The 22,202-nt window shown below is 59.7% G+C and overlaps 2 protein-coding genes across 3 annotated transcripts in view; both read right to left on the bottom strand.

The window, feature by feature from the left end:
• The window catches only part of CACNA1S (calcium voltage-gated channel subunit alpha1 S), a 48,012-nt gene extending 38,278 nt beyond the window's left edge, over nucleotides 1-9,734 (bottom strand). Inside the window, exons 1-5 of one of the 2 annotated variants that reach the window (XM_033099660.1) lie at nucleotides 9,499-9,734; nucleotides 7,896-8,001; nucleotides 2,243-2,382; nucleotides 590-732; nucleotides 33-185 (exon numbers count right to left, since the gene is read on the bottom strand). In XM_033099660.1, the coding sequence (XP_032955551.1) occupies nucleotides 33-185; nucleotides 590-732; nucleotides 2,243-2,382; nucleotides 7,896-8,001; nucleotides 9,499-9,650 (694 nt within the window). In that variant the 5' untranslated portion in view covers nucleotides 9,651-9,734. Of the gene's footprint in view, nucleotides 1-32; nucleotides 186-589; nucleotides 733-2,242; nucleotides 2,383-7,895; nucleotides 8,002-9,479 lie in introns of both variants that reach the window. The other variant, XM_033099661.1, reaches the window with a different exon arrangement.
• Nucleotides 9,735-11,098: 1,364 nt separating this feature from the next.
• ASCL5 (achaete-scute family bHLH transcription factor 5) lies at nucleotides 11,099-18,335 on the bottom strand. Its single transcript, XM_033099371.1, has 2 exons — nucleotides 14,372-18,335; nucleotides 11,099-12,260 (listed from the first exon to the last, which is right to left on the bottom strand). Exon 2 carries the CDS (start codon nucleotides 11,810-11,812, stop codon nucleotides 11,303-11,305), a length of 510 nt encoding a protein of 169 aa, XP_032955262.1. The 5' UTR covers nucleotides 11,813-12,260; nucleotides 14,372-18,335; the 3' UTR covers nucleotides 11,099-11,302.
• Between the last annotated feature and the right edge of the window lie 3,867 nt (nucleotides 18,336-22,202).

Here is a 22,202-nt window from a genome sequence, read left to right as displayed (position 1 = left end):
AGGACCTCCCCGCGCCCCGCCCCCCGGCTCACCTGTCCCAATGAAGTAGCAGGTCTTGTGCATCTTGCCCTTAAAGAGCTCCAGCCCGATGATGGCGTAGATGGTGACCATGAAGAGGACCAGCAGGCCGATGTGGAGCAGCGGGAGCATGGCCTTGAAGATGGAGTTGAGGACCACCTGCAGGCCTGGGGGCGGGGAGAGGGCGGGGCTCAGGACGCCCTCCCCGAGGTCCCACCTGCAGGCCTGGGGGCGGGGCGGGGAGAGGGCGGGGCTCAGGACGCCCTCCCCGAGGTCCCACCTGCAGGCCTGGGGGCGGGGCGGGGAGAGGGCGGGGCTCAGGACGCCCTCCCCGTGGTTCCACCTGCAGGCCTGGGGGCGGGGCGGGGCGGGGGCGGGGCTCAGGACGCCCTCCCCGAGGTCCCACCTGCAGGCCTGGGGGCGGGGCTCAGGACGCCCTCCCCGTGGTCCCACGGCCCTCCCGCTCTGCATATCCTGGGAAGACTCTGGGCCAGCAAGGTCAGAGGGGGACCCAGAACTGGGCAAGGGAACGGGTTGGGGGAGGGAGGGGTATCAAGGTGCTGCCACCCACTGGGCACCCCCGACACCAGCCGGAGGGGTCGGAGCACGCGGAAGGCTCTCAGCGCCTTCACGTCCAGGCCGGCGCCTTTGCTGCTCATCGGGGCCGTGTGGCTTTGGATGATGTTCACCTGCTCCAGAATCACCGTGAAGACCCTGGAATGGGAGGGGGACAGAAGAGGGCGCGGCGGTCAGACAAGCCACTGTCCTGGTGCTCTGGGACCCTGTGTCCCTTCTGTGCTCAGGAGGCCTGTGCCAAGTCCTGGAGGAGAGCCGGCGAGCGGGCGTGTTCAGCGGCTAACTCTGGTGCGGTGATGCCTGCGGGAGGATTTTATTAGAAAAGATGCTGAGGCCAAGGTCAGACATGAGGAAGACTCGGTCCATCAGGGACTCCGAGGCGACCGCGGGATGTGTGTGTCACACGTGTCCCCGCGGTGGGCAGCCCCTCGCTCAGTGGGGACTCCAGCAGGAAGCCAAGAGCTGCACTTGAAGTCCATGTCAGGTCCTTTCTTGTGAACCCGCCATTTGACGACACATTCTACGTGAAACAACGATACTCTGTGTGGGACTGTTTCCTGACCCTCGTGTTCTCTCTACATTTGGCCTCTACACGGAGGCTTTCTCACAGAAGTCTTCTGTTTTCCCTGTGTGCCCAAACGGCACTGGGGAGCTAGTAAATAACTGACAGAATAGTTATTGAAGTGAAGGATGGCACAGCGTCCTTCAGACTGCCTTGGTCTGAATCCTGGCACTGCCACCGGCTAGCTGTGTGATGTCAGGCAAGTTGCTCGATTTCTCTGAGCCTTAGCTTCCTTACGTGGAGAAAAGAATTGTTGGGAGAATTAAGTGTTTCATGTAAAGCACAGAGTAAGTGCTTGATAAATGCTGCTGATATAAGAATGTGGTGATGACTGAATATTGTGTATGGACTAAACTGTGTGTCCCCTCACCCAATCCATGTGTTGAAGTCCCAACCCTCAGGACCTCGGAAGGTGACAGTGTTTGGGGACAGGGTCGTCAAAGGGCTGAGTTCAGTGCAGCTGTTAGGCTGGGCCCTGATCGAACCTGGTTTCCTAGAAGCAAGGGGAGTTTGGAGCCACAGAGAAACACCAGGGTGTGTGTGCACAGGGGACGGACCCTGTGAGGACACAGGAGAGGGTGGCTGTTGCAACCCAAGGATGGAGGCCTCAGCAGAAACCAAACCTGCTGGCACCTTGATCTCAGACTTCCAGCCTCCAGAACTAGGAGGAAATAGATTTCTGTTGTTTAAGCCGCCCCGTCCGAGGTGCTTTGTTAGGGCAGCTCGAGCTGTCTGAGGTGGGTTACTAAACGTCCATTGTTGTGACCCCAAATAGCAGGTGCTCGGGATAGGTCTGTGGGAATAAATAGGTGAGAAACGTGGAGGAGTGAGTGGCCGCTGGAAGCACACAGGGCCTTTCCAGTTTTGTGTGATAGAAAATAATAAAGGAACCAACAGTGCCTCGCAGGGGAGGGGTGTGACCTCCCCCAACACCGGCCTGGGGCACCCTTGCAGGGCTGGCCCCCAACAGGGGCTGTTTCCTGGCCTCGTTCTGGCTCCATCCTGCCTCTGGGAGGCGGGGTGGAGGCTGTGGGCACCGGTCCTCGGAGAGCCTCTCTGACCTTGACGCTCCCCCTTGGGCCTCACCCCAGGAAGACGATGATGAAGTCCAGCACGTTCCAGCCGCTGCGCAGGTAGGCGTCCTGGTGGAACAGGAAGCCATAGGCAATGATCTTCATGGCAGCTTCAATGGAGAAGACGATGAGGAAGAAATACTCCAGTTTCTCCTGTGGGAGGAAGTGCAGTCACGCCTCTCCTCTGCCCGCCACGCACCCCTTTCCCGCCCTGGCTCCAGCCGTGCAGGCACACCGTTCCTCACCCAGCTCAGGACCGTGGCACCTGCTGCCCCTCTGCCCACCTCACCACCACGCAGCCTTGGGCGGCCACCTGCTACCATCTGAACCACTGCTGCATCTCACAGTCCTCTTCCCGCTGTGCACTGATCCCTGGCTAAAAATACCCCCACATTTTTATCTTCTTCGTTTTCTATCTTACCTACTAGCACATAAGCTCCATGAAGTGGGGGCGTTTTTATTCATTTTGCTATTACTCTTCTTCTGGGGCCTGCAATTGGATTAATAAGTGACCAGGCTGGGCGATCCCCAGAATGCAGGTCTCAGGGGTTGACTCCTTTCAGCACCCCAAGGACTGATGTAGGAAATGGGGACGTTTCTCAGCGCTCTGGCTGGTCAGGGTCTTGCCTCATTTCATTTTTCTGTAACCTCCTCTGCCCGTCCCTCCACCCACACCAGCTGCCCACAGGCGGCCACCTGAGGGCACCAGCATTACTCTGCAGGGTGAGGGGAACCAGGCTTCCCTGTGCATGGAGGAGCCCTCAGGGCAGAGGCCGAGGGTTTCAGCCTCACCCCTCCCTGCTGAAGACTTTGCGGACTGCTCCAGGTCCTTCCCTTGTAGCCCACCCCTCTGTCACCCCACCTGGTACCCTCCCTGCTCCTTTGGGTCCAGGAGAGAGCTATTCCCTGTCAGGATTCCAGACTGCAGCTCTACATACACCCCAGGGCTCCCCAGATGAGCCCCGTCTCTGGGGGTGTGTCCAGCCTGCTGCCTGGAGCAGGCTGCCACCGCACAGCTGTAGGGCGTGGGCAGAGAATTTGACCAGCACCCTCTGGAGTTGACCGACAAAGGGGTCTGTGCCCACAAGCTAAGCCTGCCCCTACTGTTAGATCTGCACGCCCACCCAGGACCGTCAGCCCTGCACGCCCACCCAGGACTGCACACCCGGCCCAGGGCCCGCCATGCACAGAGTGCAGACTCCAAGCTCTAATTCCGGGGAATGGCCACCCATCAATGATTTGGAAGGGAACTTATTTTCACTTCCACGTGGGTAGGTGTGGGAGGCAAGGGGCAAGGTGTCCCAGTGGGTCACCAAGGTGGACATGGTCCCAGAACCCTGCAAACTTGTGATGCAGGCAATTGTCCTGAAAGCATCATTCCCATTCTGCAAGAGCGGAATACAGAGCGTTAGCCTGCTTTCCTTACGCACACCCCGAATTCCTTCTACCAGTTTGTAGTCCCAACACTTTCTCCTTCCAGAAAACAGCGACGTGTGATTAAAAGGCAAAGCTGCACCAGTCTCTTCAAGGATCCAAGGGCCTGTCATAGGGGCTGCGTTAACAAAACCCTTGGGGGGCAGTCATGGGGCCCCACTCCACAGAAAGGAGCTGCAAACGGTTGTCTGGGTGCCCGCCCTACTGAGGGGGTTGGGGGCGGACATGGAGGGTCCCCTGGGAATGGGCGGTGGTCCCATTCCTCTGCAGAGCTGGTTTCTTGGGCGTCAGCCACACCGTGAATAGAAAGGCACAGGGAGCAGAGTGAAGTCGCATCAGCATTTACACTTTCAAGTCGCTGCAACCCCAGGGGCAAGGCAGGAGTGGGGTAGAGTGGAGGGACAACAGGGCCCAAAATAGTGGCCGCGCTCCCAGGCCTGGCCGCCAGCCACTTGCAGGGAGAGCTTCCCACACCTGCCGCTGCCTGTCCCTGAGCCAGCCTGAGCAGGGCGCGGGCTGAGGAGGGGTCGCTCAGGTCCCCAGGCCCTGTGGCTTCATGGCCCTGCGCGATGGAGACGCCAGCATTCCTGGCGAGCCAGCCTGCTGTCCAGGGCCCTGGCCTCTGTCTCCATGGCCACCTCTGCCTCCAGGTTTGGAATATGACCCGCTGAGGCGTGAGGGAAGTGGCTGTATTTAGCCCAAGGAACTCTCACCCCAAAGACATGACCTCAGCGGTTCTGTCGTGCCTTCCACTGCCCTGCGGGGCCCGCACTGCCCCTCTGTCACACATGCAGGGCTTTCCAGAGCAGGGAGACAGTGGAGCTGAGAGCAGTGGGGTTGTGAACACGTGGGGTGGAGGTGAAGGGGCCGGGGTGGGAGATGGGGGCTGCCGGGGGTTCCAATGGCCACGAGAGCCGAGGTTTATGAAGCACCCGTTAGTTCAGCCACATACGTACACTCAATCCTCACACGACCCCAGGAGGGAGGCAGTGTGCCCCTCATTCCACAGATGAGCAACTGAGGCACAGAGAAGTTTAGTAACTTCTCCAGGATCACACAGCTGCTAAGTACTGTGTTTCCCTGAAAATAAGACCTAACCGGAAAATAAGCCGTAGCAGGATCTTTCAGGATGACATCCCCTGCATATAAGCCCTAATGCGTCTTTTGGAGCAAAAATTAATATAAGAGCCGGTCTTATTTTCGGGGAAACACAGTAGCAGAACCTCATGTGAGTCCAGACAGAATTTAGGTTCGTGGTCTGAGCCACCATGTCCTGTCGGGGGAGGGCGGGAAGCATGGCAGACCTGGGACATCCTGGGGGGGTCTGTCAGATCCTGCCCCCACCCCACCCAGGCCTGTTATTGCCCCCCACCTCCCAGGCCTGGGCTCCCCGGGACTTTGGGACTTCGGCTGTGAGCTGGGAGTGCAGGGAAAGCAGAGAAAGAAAGGGATGAAGCTTGAGTGAGCACCATCACCAAGTGCCAGGCGGGACACGATATCGGGCGCTCACTGACTCAGCAGTTCTGAGGGTAGAGACTAGTCCCTTGTGCACAGATGAGGGAGCGCACAGAGGGTAGGAAGCTGCCCGCAAAAGGCCAGCTCGAGGCAGGTGGGTCTGATTTCAAAACCCGTGCTTCCCCATGACTTCCCAAAGACAGCACAATCGGACAAAGTACCCGGGGTTCATCAAAGGTTTTCCTCATTCATTCTCAGTGTGGCAGCCCCTCGCCCTGGAGGAAGGGGCGGGATGCTGAGCCCAGCGGGGAGCTGGTGCCTGCAGCGGGGAGGCAGGTCAAGGTGGGGCCTTCATTTCGTTTTGCCAGACCCTTGTAGGGTGGCCCAGGCTCCCTGCCTGTGCCCTGAAGGTCTTGCTCTCTGAGGGGCAAGGGTCCTTCTGAGATGAGGTGGACAGGGCTGTCACCCACAGCAGTCTATGGGGACATTCCTGACCCTATAAAAAGACAACCATCCGGGATGCCAGAGGCTCAGGCTGCAGCCCCACAAGGACGGCAGCAACCTGACCCCCAGGAATGTCCCAGGGCCTGGCCTCCTCTGCTGACACCAGAGGGGCAGGCACCACTTGGGAGGCCAGGGAGGGGCTGGCCCACCCCCCACAGGGCAGCGCCAAGGCCCACCTCACTGCTGTTACCAAAAATCATCAAGAACTTGGAAGTTAAGCAAAGGGAGGCACCACGGCCGTGCTACGTCATGTCAGACGCCTGGCCCCGCGTGACGTACTCACTGACTTATTGAGGTTTGTCAGCCACAGCCCTGTTCATATTTCTTTGTTGGTGGGAGGGGGGCGTCCTGTGCATCACACCCTGGTCTCGACCCTCTGGATGCCAGCAGCACGTGCTCTGCCCACCACCTGGCCCTGGGTCGTCTCTCACTCACCCTCAGCTAGAAGCTGGCTGTGTGACCTACCAGAAAGGGTCCCTCACTGATCTCTGAACTCCAAGGTGATACTGTTGCTTTGGGGAGGTTCCTGCCAGGTTTTCCTTTCCCTGGAGCTCATCGTCTTGTCTGCACAAGCTCCAGACCTGACCCAAGCCCACAGGATAAGGCAAAGCACACCGACACTTGGAATTGCTGAGGGCAGCTATTCTTTTGTTTGTTTGTTTGTTTGTTATTAAATTTATTGGGGTGACATTGGTTAATAAAATCATAGAGGTTTCAAGGGCAGCCGTTCTGTTTCAAGATGGAAGACAACAGACCCACTGCGGTGTCACTTAATCCCCGCTGGCTGCCGGGAGAGCAGTTTCTTTCCAAACTTGGTAAGGAGTTGAAATGGAACCAAGGCCCCCAAATGTGCAAACCTGAGGGTGGGGGGACCCAGAGCCCTCCCAGACTCAGGACCTGAGTACTGGGTGTGCTGTAAAAGCCTGGGGCTCTGACACGCGCCTCCCTGTAGGTTAATCCCGCTCCTGCCACACTCGGGAGCTCAGTTTCCCCGCTCATGGCCAAGCAAACAGAGAGTCCCAGCTTCTCCCCAACTCGAGACAGATTCCCCTGGAAATGGGCACAAGGAGAGGCAGAGATAACACATTTCTCTCTGGCCCTGGACGCTGCCCACCCCTGCAGGGTAAGTGCAGAAAAAAAGCCACCGAGATGTGGGTCCATTGTCCAGTCCCCTCGCCAGCCTGGACCACACGCCTAAGGCCACTATGTCAAGGGGCTTCCCCAGAAATCCTCATGCTGTCACGACGTTGGCAGCACCGCCTTACAGGGTGGGGCTGAGTCACAGAGGCCTGAGTCTGAGACCCTCTGAGAAGACACCTGGGGGGTGACCCTGGGCCAGGTATCCCAACTCTCTGAGCCTCAGTTTCCCATCTTATAATGTTTCCTACCTCACAGGGGCAGCTATGGGGACAAAAGTAGACAATAATGTAAAATATTTAGCACAGAATCTGGCATCTAATAAGCACTTAATAAATGGGAAGCATTTTTATTGCTATCTAGCTGTTGGGTAAGTACTAAGTAAGTACTAAGTGAGCCTCAGTTTTGTCTCCTATAGAACAATGAGGTTGGGAGGGGGTGGGACACCCCAAGTCTGGACAGTCTCTTCCAGCTCCGGCTGTTATGGTTTTTGTGTGTGGTGTGGGTGGACAGGGAGGAGACAGGGGCACAGAACCCTACAAGTGTCCTGTACTGGGAATCCTGGATGGAACCCTTCTAGGAAGTCAATCAGGGCTCCTCTGGATTTGATCCAGGAGGAGAAATAGGCATTCGGCACTCATCACACACTGGCTGACTTCCTCAGCCTCAGTTTCCACACCTGTCAGGCGGCACCTCAGCCTCAGTTTCCACACCTGTCAGGCGGCACCTCAGCCTCAGTTTCCACACCTGTCAGGCGGCACCTCAGCCTCAGTTTCCACACATGTCAGGCAGCACCTCAGCCTCAGTTTCCATACGTCAGGCAGCACCTCAGCCTCAGTTTCCACACCTGTCAGGTGGGACCTCAGCCTCAGTTTCCACACCTGTCAGGTGAGACTGCTCCATGGGGCTGGGAGAGGATCCAGGAGTTTAGTCTGGGCAGGGGCTTAGCCCAGCGAGCACTCCTGCGGGCCTGGCTGGCAGTGTCACAGAATCTAGAAGGGGCAGCCCTGAGGGTGGTTTTGGCAGGTCTGTATCCTCAGACAAAGCTCCAGCATCGTCCTCCAGCACACAGCCCACCAAGGGGGCCTCCCCAGATGGCCGCAGGCCCGCGGGACGGGGAAGGGAGGCCGTCTTACCAGGCCGACGTTCAGAGCATTGTTGTCGTCCTCTGGCATGGGCAGGTACACGGCCAGGGCCACGCAGTTGGCAAAGATGGTCAGTAAGATGATTGTCTCGAAGGGTCTGGGGCCAGGGTTAAGGAGAGCCCTCGAGTGCGGCGTGCGGTGTGCAGGGTGAAGGGGAAGAGGGCCTGAGGGTCAGTCTGGACAGTGCCGATAACACCCAGCTGAGGGGCCCTCCTCCTGCAGGCGTGGAAGGGCCAGGCTCCGCTCAGGAGCAGTGGCTTCCACTCAGATGCTTGGAGACCCTGCCGCTCCGGCTCCCAGCTGAGGCTCCTCATGTAAGGGCCAAGGAGTCTACGGCTCCACTCCAAGGTCCTGTCTCCCTCCCAAGAAGCTGTGACTTTCTGAGATTCTAGCCAGACCACCTGGGGGGCTCGTTCGGAGAAGTGGGCTGATAGGATATAGGCTAGGTGCCCACAGAGCAGGACTGGGGAAGGGACAGTGTGGGGTGAAACCTGACCCTCAGAGCCCGAGGGAGGACTGCAGGACCCCCGATTGTCAGCACCCCCACCCCCAAGACACAGCCGGCCTCCACGGCCACCTTCCAGAGGCATCCAGGCCCATTCCTTTCCTGCTCTGCTGGTGAGCAGCATGGCTGACCAGAGGCCGGCCCACCAGAAAGCCTGGGAAGCAGCTGAGGGAAAGGAAGGCAAGGCGGGTGGAGGGGGAGGGAGGCATGCTGTGGAGACGGGCTTGGGTGAGAACCCCGTTCCCCAGGCAGCCACAGGGGCAGAGGCCTGGAGGAGAGTCCCCTGAAAACCCGACCTCACGGGAGGCAGTGGGCGAGGGCAGCTGTGGGCTCAGGGCTGACTCCGACCCTAAGGATTCCAACCTGGTCCCACGTTTTTCTTGTCTTTGCAGTTACCCCTTCTTGGGAACAGCTGGCGGGAGTCGGGTCTCCCAGGGCCCTTCAGAAATATTTCAAATATTCCTGACCATCTCTTTCAGAACCCACTTGACGTGGGCCTTCCCTCCCGCCTGTATCTCCTTTCTCCTTCCTCCTCCCAAATAACGCAGAGATTTTCATCGTCCTCCTCCCAGAGCTGATGCAGACGCAGGAAGGGGTGTCGAGTGGGGTCTGAGTTAGGATCACCCGCCTGCCCTGCCTGCGCCCTGGGCCTCTCACAGCAGCGCTTCATCCAGGCCTGTTTCCTCCCCGCCCCCAGCTGGGCTCATCCCGCTCCACTGCCCCGCCCTCCCCTCCAGGGGGAGGGTTTTCTTGCAGAGCCCACCCACCGCTTTGTTCTCCCCCATCCGATATCAAAATGAGCCTGTCGCTTCACAAGCCTGAGGGGAGCCTCCCGACGATGCTGTGGGCCCAGGTACACCTGCCAGCGGCTCCCAGACACAGCCCGGCCTCGCCCCCGTGGTCAGCAGGCATCTCTGGTGGACCCCGGACCCAGCCGCACACTCAGGCCAGGGAGCCCCCCAGCTCCTCCTCGGCCCCCCCCACGGCTGGGGCCTTCCTGCCCCCACGCTCCTCTGAGGCAGTCACCCCATCTCCAAGAGCCTCTCCGTGGCCTCCCTCGCCCACGTTACCCGCGGGCCCAGAGGATACTTCCATTCCACGATGCTGATGCAGGCTTTCCTCAGCGGGTTCTGGAGCGTCAGGCACAGCAAGGCCCGGGGTGGCCGCGGCAGAATCTCGGGGACAGGCTTCTTGGGCTGTTTCTTCCTCAGACTGTCGTCCTGTGGGGAGGGCGGCTCCATGTTCCCCGGCAGCCCGGCTCCTGCTCCCCACCCACTGCCCTCGCCTGTGTCCTCTGTGCCCTCGCCGTGGGGACTGGGCTGCTGAGTCTGCAGGGCCAAAGCTGGGCCAGGGGGTGGGGCCGTGGATTACTCTCCCTGCTCCCAGGGAGTAAAATTAGCCTCCCACTCACTGGGCTGCCTGTGCCCCTGAGGCCAGGCAGCTGTCATTTTTTCCCAGCCTAGCCAGTGACATCCCAATATGTCCCAGGAGGGTGGGGGTGGTGGTAGCCGGAGGAACTGCAAGCAGGCCTGGAACGGGCAGTAGGAGACAGGATGGAAGATTTCAAGGCTGGGGAGAGCGGCTCAGGAGGGCAGACCTCCGAGATGGTGCCTAAGACACGGCTACTTTCCCCTCCCCCAGCCCCATGACACTGTCCAGAAAAGGTGCTGGGTGGCCCGATCCGTAGCCACCTCCCACCGCAGTACCTGCAGCTCTCAGGCCAGAACCCCTCCCCACCCTCACCCCACCCCACAGTGAACCCCTGTACACGGGGGTGGAGACCCCCAGAAGAACCTGGAATGCGCCCCCCTTGGGGACACTGTACCTGCCACTCTGAGCAGTGACTGCTTTGTACTCCCTGCCCCCTAACTCTAAGGGTCCAGTGCTTTCTCCCTGGGACTCTGGCCCCTCCCACACTGTCCCTGGATGTCATATGCTGAGCTCTGTAAATGGTAGTTGAGTGTAAGAGCTAACAGGACACTTACCCACCTCACGATAAGTGCGGGCCAACATTATCCAGGAATCACACAACTCAACAAATCTTTTATTTGGGCCCTTGGCACAGACGGCGCCACTGTGCCCATACGGTCCTGCCGGCCACAGAGGCGCACAGGATGAGGTGGGAAAACGCAGTCCTCACCCAAACTGGGGAAAAAACGAGGAAAAGGCCACAGGGGGAGTGGGGAAGCGGGGTGATCGCCCTCCATCACGGACCCAGGGGGTGCCACCGGAGGGCGCCACCAGTGCGCACACAACGCCTCTTTCCAAGTCTGTCGGTCCCGTCCCGGCAATTGCATGCAGAAGCCCGCCTCCTCGTCCCGCTCTGGGCTCCTCTCCCGGGGGCAGGCGGAGGGGTGGGGGGCAAGCAAACTCCCGAAGAGGCCGTTGGTATGTGAGGCCACCGCGTGGAGGTTCGGGCGGTGCGCATCCCGAACCAAAGCGCGGCTGGTCTTCTGGAGACTCGCAGACCCAGGGCTGCCCCTGTGGCCACGGAGGACCGCGCAGGGCACCGCCGCCCGCTGTGCACAACCAGAGGCTGGGCCTCAGCTTTCCCCGGCGCGGAGCCGAAGCTGATTCGGAGCCAGACCCCCCCGATGACAGTCCTGGCCAGCCGGCCTTCCGGCGACCTGCAGGGCGCGGCACGCGCTGGAGCTTCCCCAGGGCCTGCGCCCCGCTGCACCCGCCGCTGCACCCGCCGGATGCCTAGGTCTGCACCGGCCACTGGCAACCCTTGCCCTGCGCCTCCGCCCAGATGGCAGGGAGGCGGCCGGCCGTGGGGCGGGGAGGACGGTTCGCAGACGTGGAGCGCAGCGCGCCCCTGAGTGTCCGGGCCTGCGCCGCCCCCCAGGGACCCGAGGCGCTGTCGGCAGTGAGGCGTCCCTGCGCAGCCGCATCACTGGCTGGATTCCTCCGACTCCAAGCCGGGCGAGGAGGAGAAGCGGGGCTCCTCCGGCGGCTGGGCGTCGCTGGGGCGTTCAGACCGGGGACCGTCGGGGGCGGCGCGCAGCAGCTCCTGCAGGTGCCGGATGTAGCGGATCGCGGCGCGCAGCGTCTCCACCTTGCTCAGCCGCCTCTCGGCCAGCGCGCCCGGCAGGTGGCCTCGGAGGCGTGCATAGCCCTCGTTGACACAGCGCACGCGCTGCCGCTCGCGCTCGTTGCGCTTCTGGATGAAAGCTGGCTCGAAGGGGCCGTCGTAGCCCCCGAGGGCGCCCGGCCCGGGCGCACAGGGGAACAGGCCGGCGTAGGCGGCGGCTGGGCCGGGGAACAGCAAAAAGGGCATGGCGCCCGAGGGCTCCGCTGGCAGGGGCGCTGGCCCGGAAGGGGGCGCGGCGCCCAACTGCACAGCACAGGGGTGCACCGCGGGTCCCCGGTCCACCAGCCCCCGGCAGAAGTGACCGTTCATGGTGCCACGGGGGGCTGCTCCCAGAGGCAGGCCCTCCCTGAATCGCCCCTGCTCGGGGTCTGCACGTCCCCACCACGGGGACGAGTCACATCGCCAGCAGCAGCTCTGGGGTTCCAGGACTGGTTAGCGCTTCTCTTCACTCTTTGGGCTGGCTTCTGCCGTTCCCCTAACGCGTGCCATCGCTCCGGACTCGGGTGGCTCCAGGCAGAGGCTCAGCGCAAGCAGGACTCCGGGCCAGTGACCTCATCCGTCGGCCATGCTCCCGCGACACACCTGGCAGCGCCTCGCCTGCAGCCCCGCGAGGGCGCCTCCCGCGGGTGCTAACGGTGAGGCTCCGAGCTGGGGCCACAGTGCCTGGGCCTTGTTCCTCACGGCCTTGGGGACCCCAGGCCGCCTGGGGGGTCAGGAACTGCCGTTCCAGCTCTGCAGAGGGTCCCCGGGAACGTTTCTAAAGAAGAGGAGAGAGGACATATGCGTTAGGAAAGGCCTGGTATGGTGGCCCCTGTGTCACTCCAGCCCCACACCAGACTGTAGGTGTGGTGAGGGGAGGCGGGTGCCTGCTGCAGACAAGACGCCAGAGCAGGGTTCCAATCCCGCGTTCCCCCTTCCTGGTTGGACTGCCTCTGAGTCATGGTTTCCACACAGGGAGAGAATTAAAACACCCCTCACAGGACAATAATATATGAGAACCAAATGAGAAAAAATACACCCCAAACAGCTCCTGGGCCTGGCTTAGGAACAGCGCGGATAATGTCCTTTTCCTTGAGTGGGAATGAGTCTTATCACTGATACCTTCCTGGACCTGCCATCCAAGGAGCTCAGAGACCAATTATTGGGTCAGCAGAAGAAATGCAGTGGTGACCACAGCCCTCCAAGGGGTCTCACGCTTCACTGGAGGACACGCATCTTTGATTCCAAGAACCTGGGGTGTTGGGACGTTCACGGCCTTCTCTCTGCCTTGTGGAGAGGCAGGACGGGAGCACATGGGTCCAGGACGCACCTCTCACAGCACCCTGGCTTCTCCTCGGGGACACTGCCCCGGAGCGTGTGTGCTTGTGCGGCTGGGCCCAGAGCCTGGCCTGCCCCGGGCGCGTGAAGACGCTCACAGGTACTGACTGGATAACCGAGAGGATTGGGCAGCAAGGGCAGCCTGCCTTACACACAGCCCTGCCCAGGCTCTAGGAAGCGGCTGTTTCAGAAGTCACTGCCTGCGTGGAATGTAAATGCCACCAACCCTCATCAGTATGGGGTTACTGCGTCCACGTAGGTGTCATTTCCTCTAGGAATTCTCTCTGACCCTGCTTCCCTCTCCTGTGCGTGTCCACGATGCCCTGCAGAGGCCATCTGAGCACTTGTCACACTGCTGTTACTGTCCCCTCATGATGGAAAACCTGCGATTCACTGACTGGGGGGTGAGCAAGTGGGCGCTGCACGCCCGGTGGACAGTGACGGACAGCTGGAGACCCGGGCCACTGGGCCAGGCCTCTCCACGGGACAGAAGGGGCCAGCTCTCTCCCAACGGGGAGGCTGGTCACAGGCTCATTCCCAACCGTCTCCTTCTGCACATCCTGGGCTTTGTCCTTTTCCTGTCCCCGAGTCTGTTCCCATCTAGCTCTCTGCCCTCCACGCGGAACGAAAACCAGGAAAAATCCACAGTGATTCTGACACCATGGAGACTCACTCTGCTTTCAAGAGTGGAAATAAGTGTGTGAAACATCGGGACAGACTCCCCTGCTCAACAGCCTTCGAGGGCTCCCCACTACTGTCCAAGGAAGGTTCTCGAAAATCTCTTCAAACAGACCCTCAGTTCCATCAGACCCAGGACACACAAAGTGTCCTGACCTTACCCCTGGGCTTCCACTGCCCTGACTGGCCGGCGGCCCTCTCCACACCTCTGCTCCCCCAGTCCTGCCCTCGCCGGGTGCCAGAGCCCGAGCTTTGCAGCTCCCAGCGTGGGCTTTCAAGATTGTGCGTCTCAAGCCTTCGGCCAGATTGGGGGCCACCAGAGGGCGCAGCATCGACTCAGGAGTGAGGGCCCTCAGTGCCTCCCCCAGTGTTGGGCACCTCACGGGTGCTCACAGTTATTCACTAGCAGTGCTTGCATTTTTTTTTTTTAAATATGGGATCCAGACTGTACTCCCCACATAATCCCTATTTATAGTTGACTTAATTATTTAAATTTAATTTGATGGAGGTCTGAAGCTTTTATCTAATGACAATTTTAATAAATACAACTTAATATTATTTGTGTGGATTCCATTTTCAAAACTTATTTATTTCCCACACCTACTCATCAGAGCTGCCAACTATCATTTATGACGCGCAAAGCACGGGGCCCTGACACCCCGGTTTGACTGCTACACCTTTCCTGTGAGGATGTACTAAGGTCAGCCGGCTTTCCCGGTGGGGACAGAGGCTCCTGAAGGTGAAGTTACTGCCCGAGGCCCACAGGCAGGAATCAGTAAATGGAACCAAGCTCACGGTCTTTCCCCTTCGTCCCCCAGTATCTTCTTTGTGGCCTCACATGTGAACCAAAAGCTCAGTGGGGCTTGCACTGACCTAACAAACGTGTCCTGTTCAATGAGGGGGTGTCCCCCGCAGGTTCAAGGCGTCTGCTGTTGCTGAGCTGCTGCTCTGGGGGGACAGGTCCCAGGTCACCTTGGCGCCGTGGGAAGAGAACGCCCCCTGGAGGATGTTCTTAGAAGGGCGGCCGTGGGGTTCTGTGGTGGGAAAGCAAGAATAGGGTGTCATCAGACTGAGTCCAGCACCAGGAGCTGCACCCCCGCCAACTTGATGAGGCGCTCCCTTGCCTGAGCTCAGGAAACGTGAGTAGTGGGACCCTCCCACTCAGAAACCAGGCAAAATCTGGTCCCTCCTCAGGTCGCCTGACTGGGCAGAACCGCTGGTCAACAGCGCCACCGTGTGGTCCTGAGAAGCAATGGCAGCAGCAGATTGCTGGAATTCCAGGTGGGGAGACCTCAGGCCTGTGGACGTTTGAACACTCCGTTAAAACTCCCGTTGGGGACGGTGGGAGGCCCCAGGTCTTCTGGGAAATTCGGGTGTTACTGAATTCAGGTGTCACGGAGTTACTGGTAGCTGGTACTGTCAGCGAGGCAGGGGCAGCCTTGGGAAGAGCTCCCAGAGGCTCTGAGGTCCTCGGATGGGGCTGTGAAAGACCTCAGACAGCACGTGCCACCCCCGGCTTGCACAGGACACAGCGCTGCTGCCATGTCCAGCGGCTTCCCATAGCCACACAGTCCTGGAAGCAGTCCAAGAGGACATTTCCGTACACAAGGGCCTGATGTCTTCTCAAGTCTGAAGGAACAGTGGAGCCAAATCCCCACTTCTCTAAGTCAGCTGAGTGTTCAGTGTCCGTCCTGCCACCGTCAATGCACCCAGCACCATCCCCAGAGGTCCCCTGGAAGCCAACTGTGGGCGGGGCTCACAGAGGACCAGCTCGAAGCCATCCCCATTCGTTGGGGACAGTGCCCCGCACACACTTCACGCTCTCCTGCCTGCACGCTCACAGCTGTCATCACAGCCCCGGGCTGTCAGCACTGATGAGGTCCCCATCTTACAGACGAGGAGGTGGAGGCTCAGAGAGGTGAAGCGACTTGCCCACGGTAGCACAGCTGGTACAGGCCACAGCCGAGAGTCAGACCCAGACATCTGGGCTCCTCACTAAGCACGACTCACTGTACACATGTGAGAGAGGGATGGAGAAAGTGGGGACACGCCGTGATGTGACTGGGTTTCACTGTCCTCCCATCTCGGCTCTGCTGGCTGCCCAGGGCTGGGACAGTCCAGTGGGCCCGACCTACTCAGGGGCCAGCCTGATGCTCAAATGAATCTGCTGGTAAAACCACAGCGTGAACTGTAGAGTTCCAGACAGTAAACAGGAAAGGAGTGTAATTGTGAGGGTCTGTGATCACTGGTTTGAAGCAGCAGCCACCAGTCAGGTGCTGTCCTCCGACTAAAGGGCCAGGGAGTCCTCTCCAGTGTCCTTTCAAGCCTGCAATGAACTTTGGGGGAATTCATTCTTGCATTTATCACCAGGGACCTACACTTTCAGAAACAGTGACCCACTGCCTCAGGTGCCACTGAGAACTAAGACTGCCGAGCCAGCCTGGACCAGAGGACAACAAGCCAATGTGGGTATCAGGCTTCCTCCACATCAAGCGCGTTCTACATGCCACACGTGTGTGTGCACACTCACATGCACTGCCGTGTAATCCTCACCACCAGGCAAGCACTGTTATTATCCTTATTTTACAGTTAGGAACAACGAAGCACAGAGAGGGGAAGTAACTTTCCTAAGGTCACACAGCTGATAAACGGTAAACTTGGCATTCAAGAGAAACCAGGATGCACCTTGGGGCTGGCCAGGAGTCATCATTCTGTCCATGGTGAGGTTTTCTAACAGCCTGAGAGATACAGGAGAGAGAGAAGCTGTTCCACACATTGTTCCCTTAGTCACAAATGGGCCTCCGTCGTAGGCGGTTAGTATTTCGTGGGAAAAACCCTTGGGGACACAGGACATGCATGTGAGGTTTCCTAAGGCCCCTCCTGATCAGAGACTCAGAGGATCTGAGGTGGGAAGGGATGCCTGCCACAGGTCTTTGGGGACTTGGCTCCTCCTGGAGTGAACTAATGTTGCTTAGCTCTTGAAACATGTCACATGGCGTGTCCCTATGGCAAAGCTGCCTTCAGCCCACTGTAGAGAGGAAGCTGGGGCTGTGAGAGCCTGCACCTGTGGCCAGATGGGACAGTGGCACTGGCTTCTCACGTCCCTGCCCCAGGTCCCTCTCCTGGGGGCTGAGGTCCTCTCAGGTCCCTGCACATACAGGCTGTCACTGATTGTCCCATCCATCTCTTATTCATACACTTAACCACATTTTAGAGCGAACTGGGTGCTCTCTGCAACTTGTCAAAACTTGGCTGATGACCAAGGACTCTGGGGCCAGCCAAAGGGCTTTGGACCCTGGCTTAGCCACTATTCAGCTACAGGACTGTGAGCAAGACTGTTTTCTCTACTGTGGGAGGGGGACAGTGCCCGCACTTACTTTGTGGGGGCACCACGCAGTGTAGGGACATCCTGAGTGAAAGCATCTTGGCCTGCAGCAGACCGGGGCTCTTGGACCACGGCTCCTCCTGATGTGGAGGGTCACGGGTCCCCCACTCTAGTCTTGCCCCCCACAATCTCTCTGCGTGCACATAGCCTGATTCTTGTTCTAAGAAATTTCTTTGATCATGTGACTCCCCCACAAACAATGCCGTGAGTCCCTTGCCTGGCACCAAAGGTCCTCAGCAGTCTGTGGTCCTCCTGCCGCCCCCCAACTGCACCCCCAAATTGTCCTCTGTTCCAGCGGGACGGCCTCCTCTCCCCACATCAGCCTTGGCCAGTTCCCCACGAGGCCTGGAGCGTTGGCCCTTCCCTGTCCCCAAGTCCTGCTCCTCCTTCCAGAGCCAGCCTGGCCCTCTCTTGTCCCGTGCTTTGTCCTAAGGCCTATTGTTAGTCATGAGCTGTTTGGGGATGCTCTTTCTCGGGCTGTACCCTCACGTTGCCATTCACCTTGTCACACATCAGCATCTTGCTGCCTCAAGGAGAATGGCAGGACCATGCCCCGTGCATCTCAGCATCCTGCAGGGCCAGCCCTGCTCCTGACACACTAGATGTCCCCAAGAAGTAACCTAAAGGTGGAGGGGTGACTCTGTGGCTGAGCATGCGGTCACACGTGTCACTGATCTGACCACAGCCCGTCACGGGGAGGCGGGTGCGCTCACACCACGTCGTTCGTCTAATGTCCAGGGTGTCCAGAGCAGACGCAGAGCGGTTTGGGCCTGAAGACACAAAGCTTTTCTGCCCACGGTTCCCTCTGGCACAGAAGGGGAGGAAACACGGTGTCTCAATGGGGACACAGTCTTGGCTCACTTTACAAGGCAGGAAACCCCGATTCCCCCATGCTAACAACCCATTTCATCCCCTTGAGGTAACAGATGGGGAAACTGAGGCTCAGAGAGCCTCAGTCGTGTTTCTAGTGAATCGCAGGATTACCAACAAGAACGTCTGTATAGTGGGCCATGCTGGACACTCGTCTAAGCACGTCTCGCACGTGGCTCCCACAGCAGTGCTACAAGGCTGACCCGTGTACCGGGGCTGGCACAGACCCACACAAGCAAAGGGCCAGCGGTCACCCAGCTACTAAGTGATGGAGCTGGGATCTGACCCCCGCGGTCGGCTCCAGAGGCCGTGCCCCCACCCTCTGCCCTGCACCACTCGAGCCTGTGCCTCAGTTGGATGCAGGGTGAGGCTCTCCCCGCCTACACCTTTCTCATTTCGGCTCCTTTTCAAGAAAGCCTCCTGAGAGAGCACACATTCCCTCTAAAACGTGGATAAGTGCAGCATTTGTACCCAGAAAAGCCACACGTTAGTCTGCACACAGCAGGTGTCAGGCGTCAGGCCAAACCCGGTCTCAGTGGGCTCTCCAGTGGGCAAGCCCACGGAGAAGTTCCCACGGGCGGCAATGCCCACGGCGGCCGGGCTCCCCTGCCCCCCCAGCCAGCGGGAACTGGGCTGCTCACCCTCCTTTGGGAGGAAAGCCATCAGGTGACTAAGCCCCTGGGAAACCCGGCCTCACGTCCCCCAGCCACCACCTCCGTGGTTACCTTCTACGTTGGCTCCGCTGCTCTGCTCACGGCCACCTGTGGCTTGTGCCCGTTCAGGGTGGGGGATGGCGGGACCTCTGGGCTGCCTGCCCGCCTCGGCACCTCACAGCCTCTGCCCGGCTTCCCGCCACGGCACCAGGAGCCAGGCACACGTTACCTGATGGAGCTTCAAACGGTGACACACCCACCCAGAAGGGGAGGGCGGAGGGCGGAGGGGGCTCCTCTGATCTGGGATCAGCTCCCAGGAGGGGAGAGGGCCACTCCTGGTCTGTGATTGGCCACCCGCAGCACCTGCTGCCGCCAAGGGCAGGTGGAGGTGCTGGCCCCCGGGTGCTGCCCGGCTGAGGACCCAGGGTTGGACGACACACCTAAGGTGGAAGCCTGTGCAGAGCCGCCGACATGCTCAGGTGTCAGGACGAGACGGGGGTGGGGGGTACACCCTCTGGTTATGGGAAGACCTGTCTCTGAGCAGCTCTGATGCTGCCACTTGGGGTGTCGGGGCTGCTGGGTGACCCTTGGGCCTCCAGGGGTGGATCGGGGACCAGGAGGCTGCAGAGGCGTGGGTCCATGTGATGTCTGGTCTCAGCGGCCCTGGCCCCGCCACACAGCTCTTCTCACCCCCTTTGACCCGTGCGGAGACTGAAATCTACAGCTCACATAGTTTACAGATGTCCTATCTGCAGGGGACCCAGGCCAGCAGCACTGTCCTCAGCTCCCGCCCAAATTCCTGCCCTTTCTGCACTTCCTGCTCTGCTACTGTTTCACGTATACTCACTTCCCGCCTTTTTACCTGCTCTTCACATTAATATCCACAAAATCCTGAAAGTCATGTGCTAGCTACGTTTTTTTCTACTACTCATTAAAATAATGACATAAGAATAAAAAGTATTCTTCCGGGCACTACCTGAAACCCCCTGCACGTGTATACCGTGCTTTGGGAAACAACGGGCTGGTGTAACGTCCTCGCTCTGTGTGGAGAAGCTGAGGCTCAGGGACGCCAGGTGGGGACCAGGGCTCCTACCTCACAGCTGGAGCCCTACCCTCACGTCCGCCCTGACACAAGGAGCCCAGTGCACTCAGGGTCAGCCTGCCTACAGCCTTTGCTTCGGCTCAGCTCCACGCCTGGGGAGTAGGGACACCAGTGACTAGACGGAGGGAGCCACCCGTCACCACCCCCAGAGGTTCTGTGCGAACTTGAACAAGGGAGGGATTTAGCCGTGGGGTCCAGGTTTCCTGGCGTCCTGGGCCCCATTGCCCTGAGTGGGAGGTCCCTGTTCCATCTCCAGAGCCCTGACTGACAGCAGGGCTTAAGCTGGAACAGGAACACGTCCTAGGTTTCTTCTAAGACGTCACACATTAACTACTCGTTGCTGACGACAGCACCCAGTAGTGAGGAGACAAAGCACCGGACGCCCAGCGAGTAAGTGCAGTCAGCAGGGGCTCCCGGGCTCCTGGACCACCCCGCTTTCCTAAACGGAGGGCTGGTCTTGGGGCTTTCTGTCCCAGCCCCCCTCATGGGCGCCATCACTTGACCACAACTGGGCCGTGCAGTTGTTAGGGACGCGGAGAGGGGCTCAGAGCGGACGGGTTGCCAAAGGGCCAAGCAGGTGGAGGAGCCAGGTCCACCCCAGGCGCAGGCCCCCGTCCACCCGCCCCGCTGGCTCCCAGAGCCCGTAGGACTCGCCCGAGTGTGGACAGCAAACGCACAGGTCACTTCTCCAGGCTCTGCTCCCTCCTCAGCCCCCAGGGAGGAGAGGGAAGTGTGGGGTGAGGGTAGGGGGAGCCTGAGACGCAGGGCCTCCTGGGCGCCTGAGGGTCAGTGTCCCCACACCTAAGGCCAGCACCGCCTGGGTGAGCACATATCCAGAGGGCCCCCTTCGAAGGCCTTGCACCCAGTCACTCCTGCCAGTTGGCTCTGGGGCTCCAGGTCAGAGGGGTAGGCAGGTCATGGCCTTGAGGCCTTCTGGGCCTCAAGAAGGATCTCGGGCTCAGGGAATGGGGAGCCCCGATGGCTCTGAAGGAGGCAGTGACATGACCTCTGGTGGCCCAGTGAGACGTGATGACGGTGTGGACGGGTGGTGCTGCAGGGGCAGAGGGGGCAGGAGGGACAGAGTCCTCGTGAGCGGACAGGGGAACTGCAGGCAGGGAAGAACCTCCAGGTTTCTGGCTGGAACAACTTGGCGGGTGGTGGTACCACCAATTCAGATAAAGAACATGGAAGCCAATTAAAGATGAGTTTAGTTTGGGACACGCCCATTTCAACGGACTGTGGCACTTGAGGTGGGAGGGGTCCAGCTGAGAGCCAGATGGACAAGTCTGGAGCTCAGGGTTGGGTCTGGGCTAGAGCCAGAGATTCTAGAACTAACCCCAGGAAACCACGAAGGGAATAAGCTTCTGGGGAGAGTACTGTGACGTGCAAGTTTAGATGGAGTGGAGTAGGACGTGAACGGGAGCCTGGGAACAGCAGGATGAGGGAGAAATGAAGAGATGGACAGAGCGACAAGGTCACAGGAGCCCAGCAAGTTCACGAAGGAGGGAGGACCACGGTGTCCCATGTGGCAGAGGGACCAGACATCCTGTGGTCCGGCCAACGCAGCCATCAGTGACCTTGCCTGCAGGGGGGAAGGACGAAGTGGAAGGTGGAGAAGGGCATGGAAACGGGGAGCTGCCACTACCGCCTGAGGCTCTTTGCAGAGCAGGGGACCCGAGACATTAATAGGCTGACAAGGACCAGCCGTGGGGCGAGGCTAAAGAGATGACACAGGTCCAAGGAGAAGGGGTGGCGGTCGGCTCCAAACAGGAGGAACATGCTACCCCAAGACCACAGCGAAGGTCAGGTCAGCATGAAGACAACTTTGCAGATGGGACAACTCAACTCCTAGGGGAAACAGATCACACCTACCTACTGGCCGATGTGCTTCAAGGAGCCAGGCGAGGTTTTCTAGGGTCGGAGAAGGGAAGCCCTGAGGGTCACTCAGTGACCTCCGCCAAGAGTAAGTCTCAATACAGACGAAGGCCAAAGGGCTCAGGGCCCACGAAGAGGGCGTGGGGTGGAGCGCACAGGTGCTGCTCAGTGCCCCGGAGCCGAGCCGAGCGGCCCGTCATGACAGATACCATGGTCCACAGCAGCTTTCAGAGCAGTGTGGCCCCAGCAGGTGCCAGCGTGTGCCAGGTACATGAGGGTGGCAACGTCCTCCGTGCTGGTCCCTCTGCCCACCCTCTCATCTGTGACGCAAGGACCCAGCAGGCTTCACGTTGGCTGCACACACCTGCTCAGGGTCCCACAACCAACTCAGTCACCTTGGCGGTGGTGGCCCTTTGTCCCTTCCTTGCTTCCAATGTCAACCCGTCTCTGCTGCTCCTGGAAGCCCCACCTGCACGTCACCCCCTCCCATCCCCTTTAGAACTTGCACTTGGCTCTGAACTTTGGCAAATCTTTGCAAAGGGGCATCCTCGCCTCACCAGGAACGCAGCGTGGGGCTCCGCACAGAAGTTGCACACGGGGTCCATTCAGACAGCCCTGAGGACGGTCAGACCCACCGGTCCCTGTGGCCCCTTGTTTCTGCCTGGGCCCTGGACACGTCACACGATGGCCCCTGGAAGCCGGCACCCCCTCCTCCTGGGCAGCTGCTGCCCCCACCCTCTCTGAACACCTGCTGGTTTTCAGTGGGGAAACGTGGGTTTTGCAGTGAACACCATCTGCTCTGTCTGCGACCTGACGGCA

This window comes from Rhinolophus ferrumequinum, chromosome 27 (assembly GCF_004115265.2).
Source record: "Rhinolophus ferrumequinum isolate MPI-CBG mRhiFer1 chromosome 27, mRhiFer1_v1.p, whole genome shotgun sequence".
Taxonomy (NCBI): Eukaryota; Metazoa; Chordata; class Mammalia; order Chiroptera; family Rhinolophidae; genus Rhinolophus; species Rhinolophus ferrumequinum.
The sequence above is the reverse complement of the archived record's forward strand: the minus strand, read 5'-3'. Positions and strand labels throughout refer to the sequence as shown.

What these genes read in the sequence shown, in the direction of transcription:
- ASCL5 (XM_033099371.1), bottom strand. Translation starts at nt 11,812, where the DNA reads ATGAACGGTCACTTCTGCCGGGGGCTGGTGGACCGGGGACCCGCGGTG.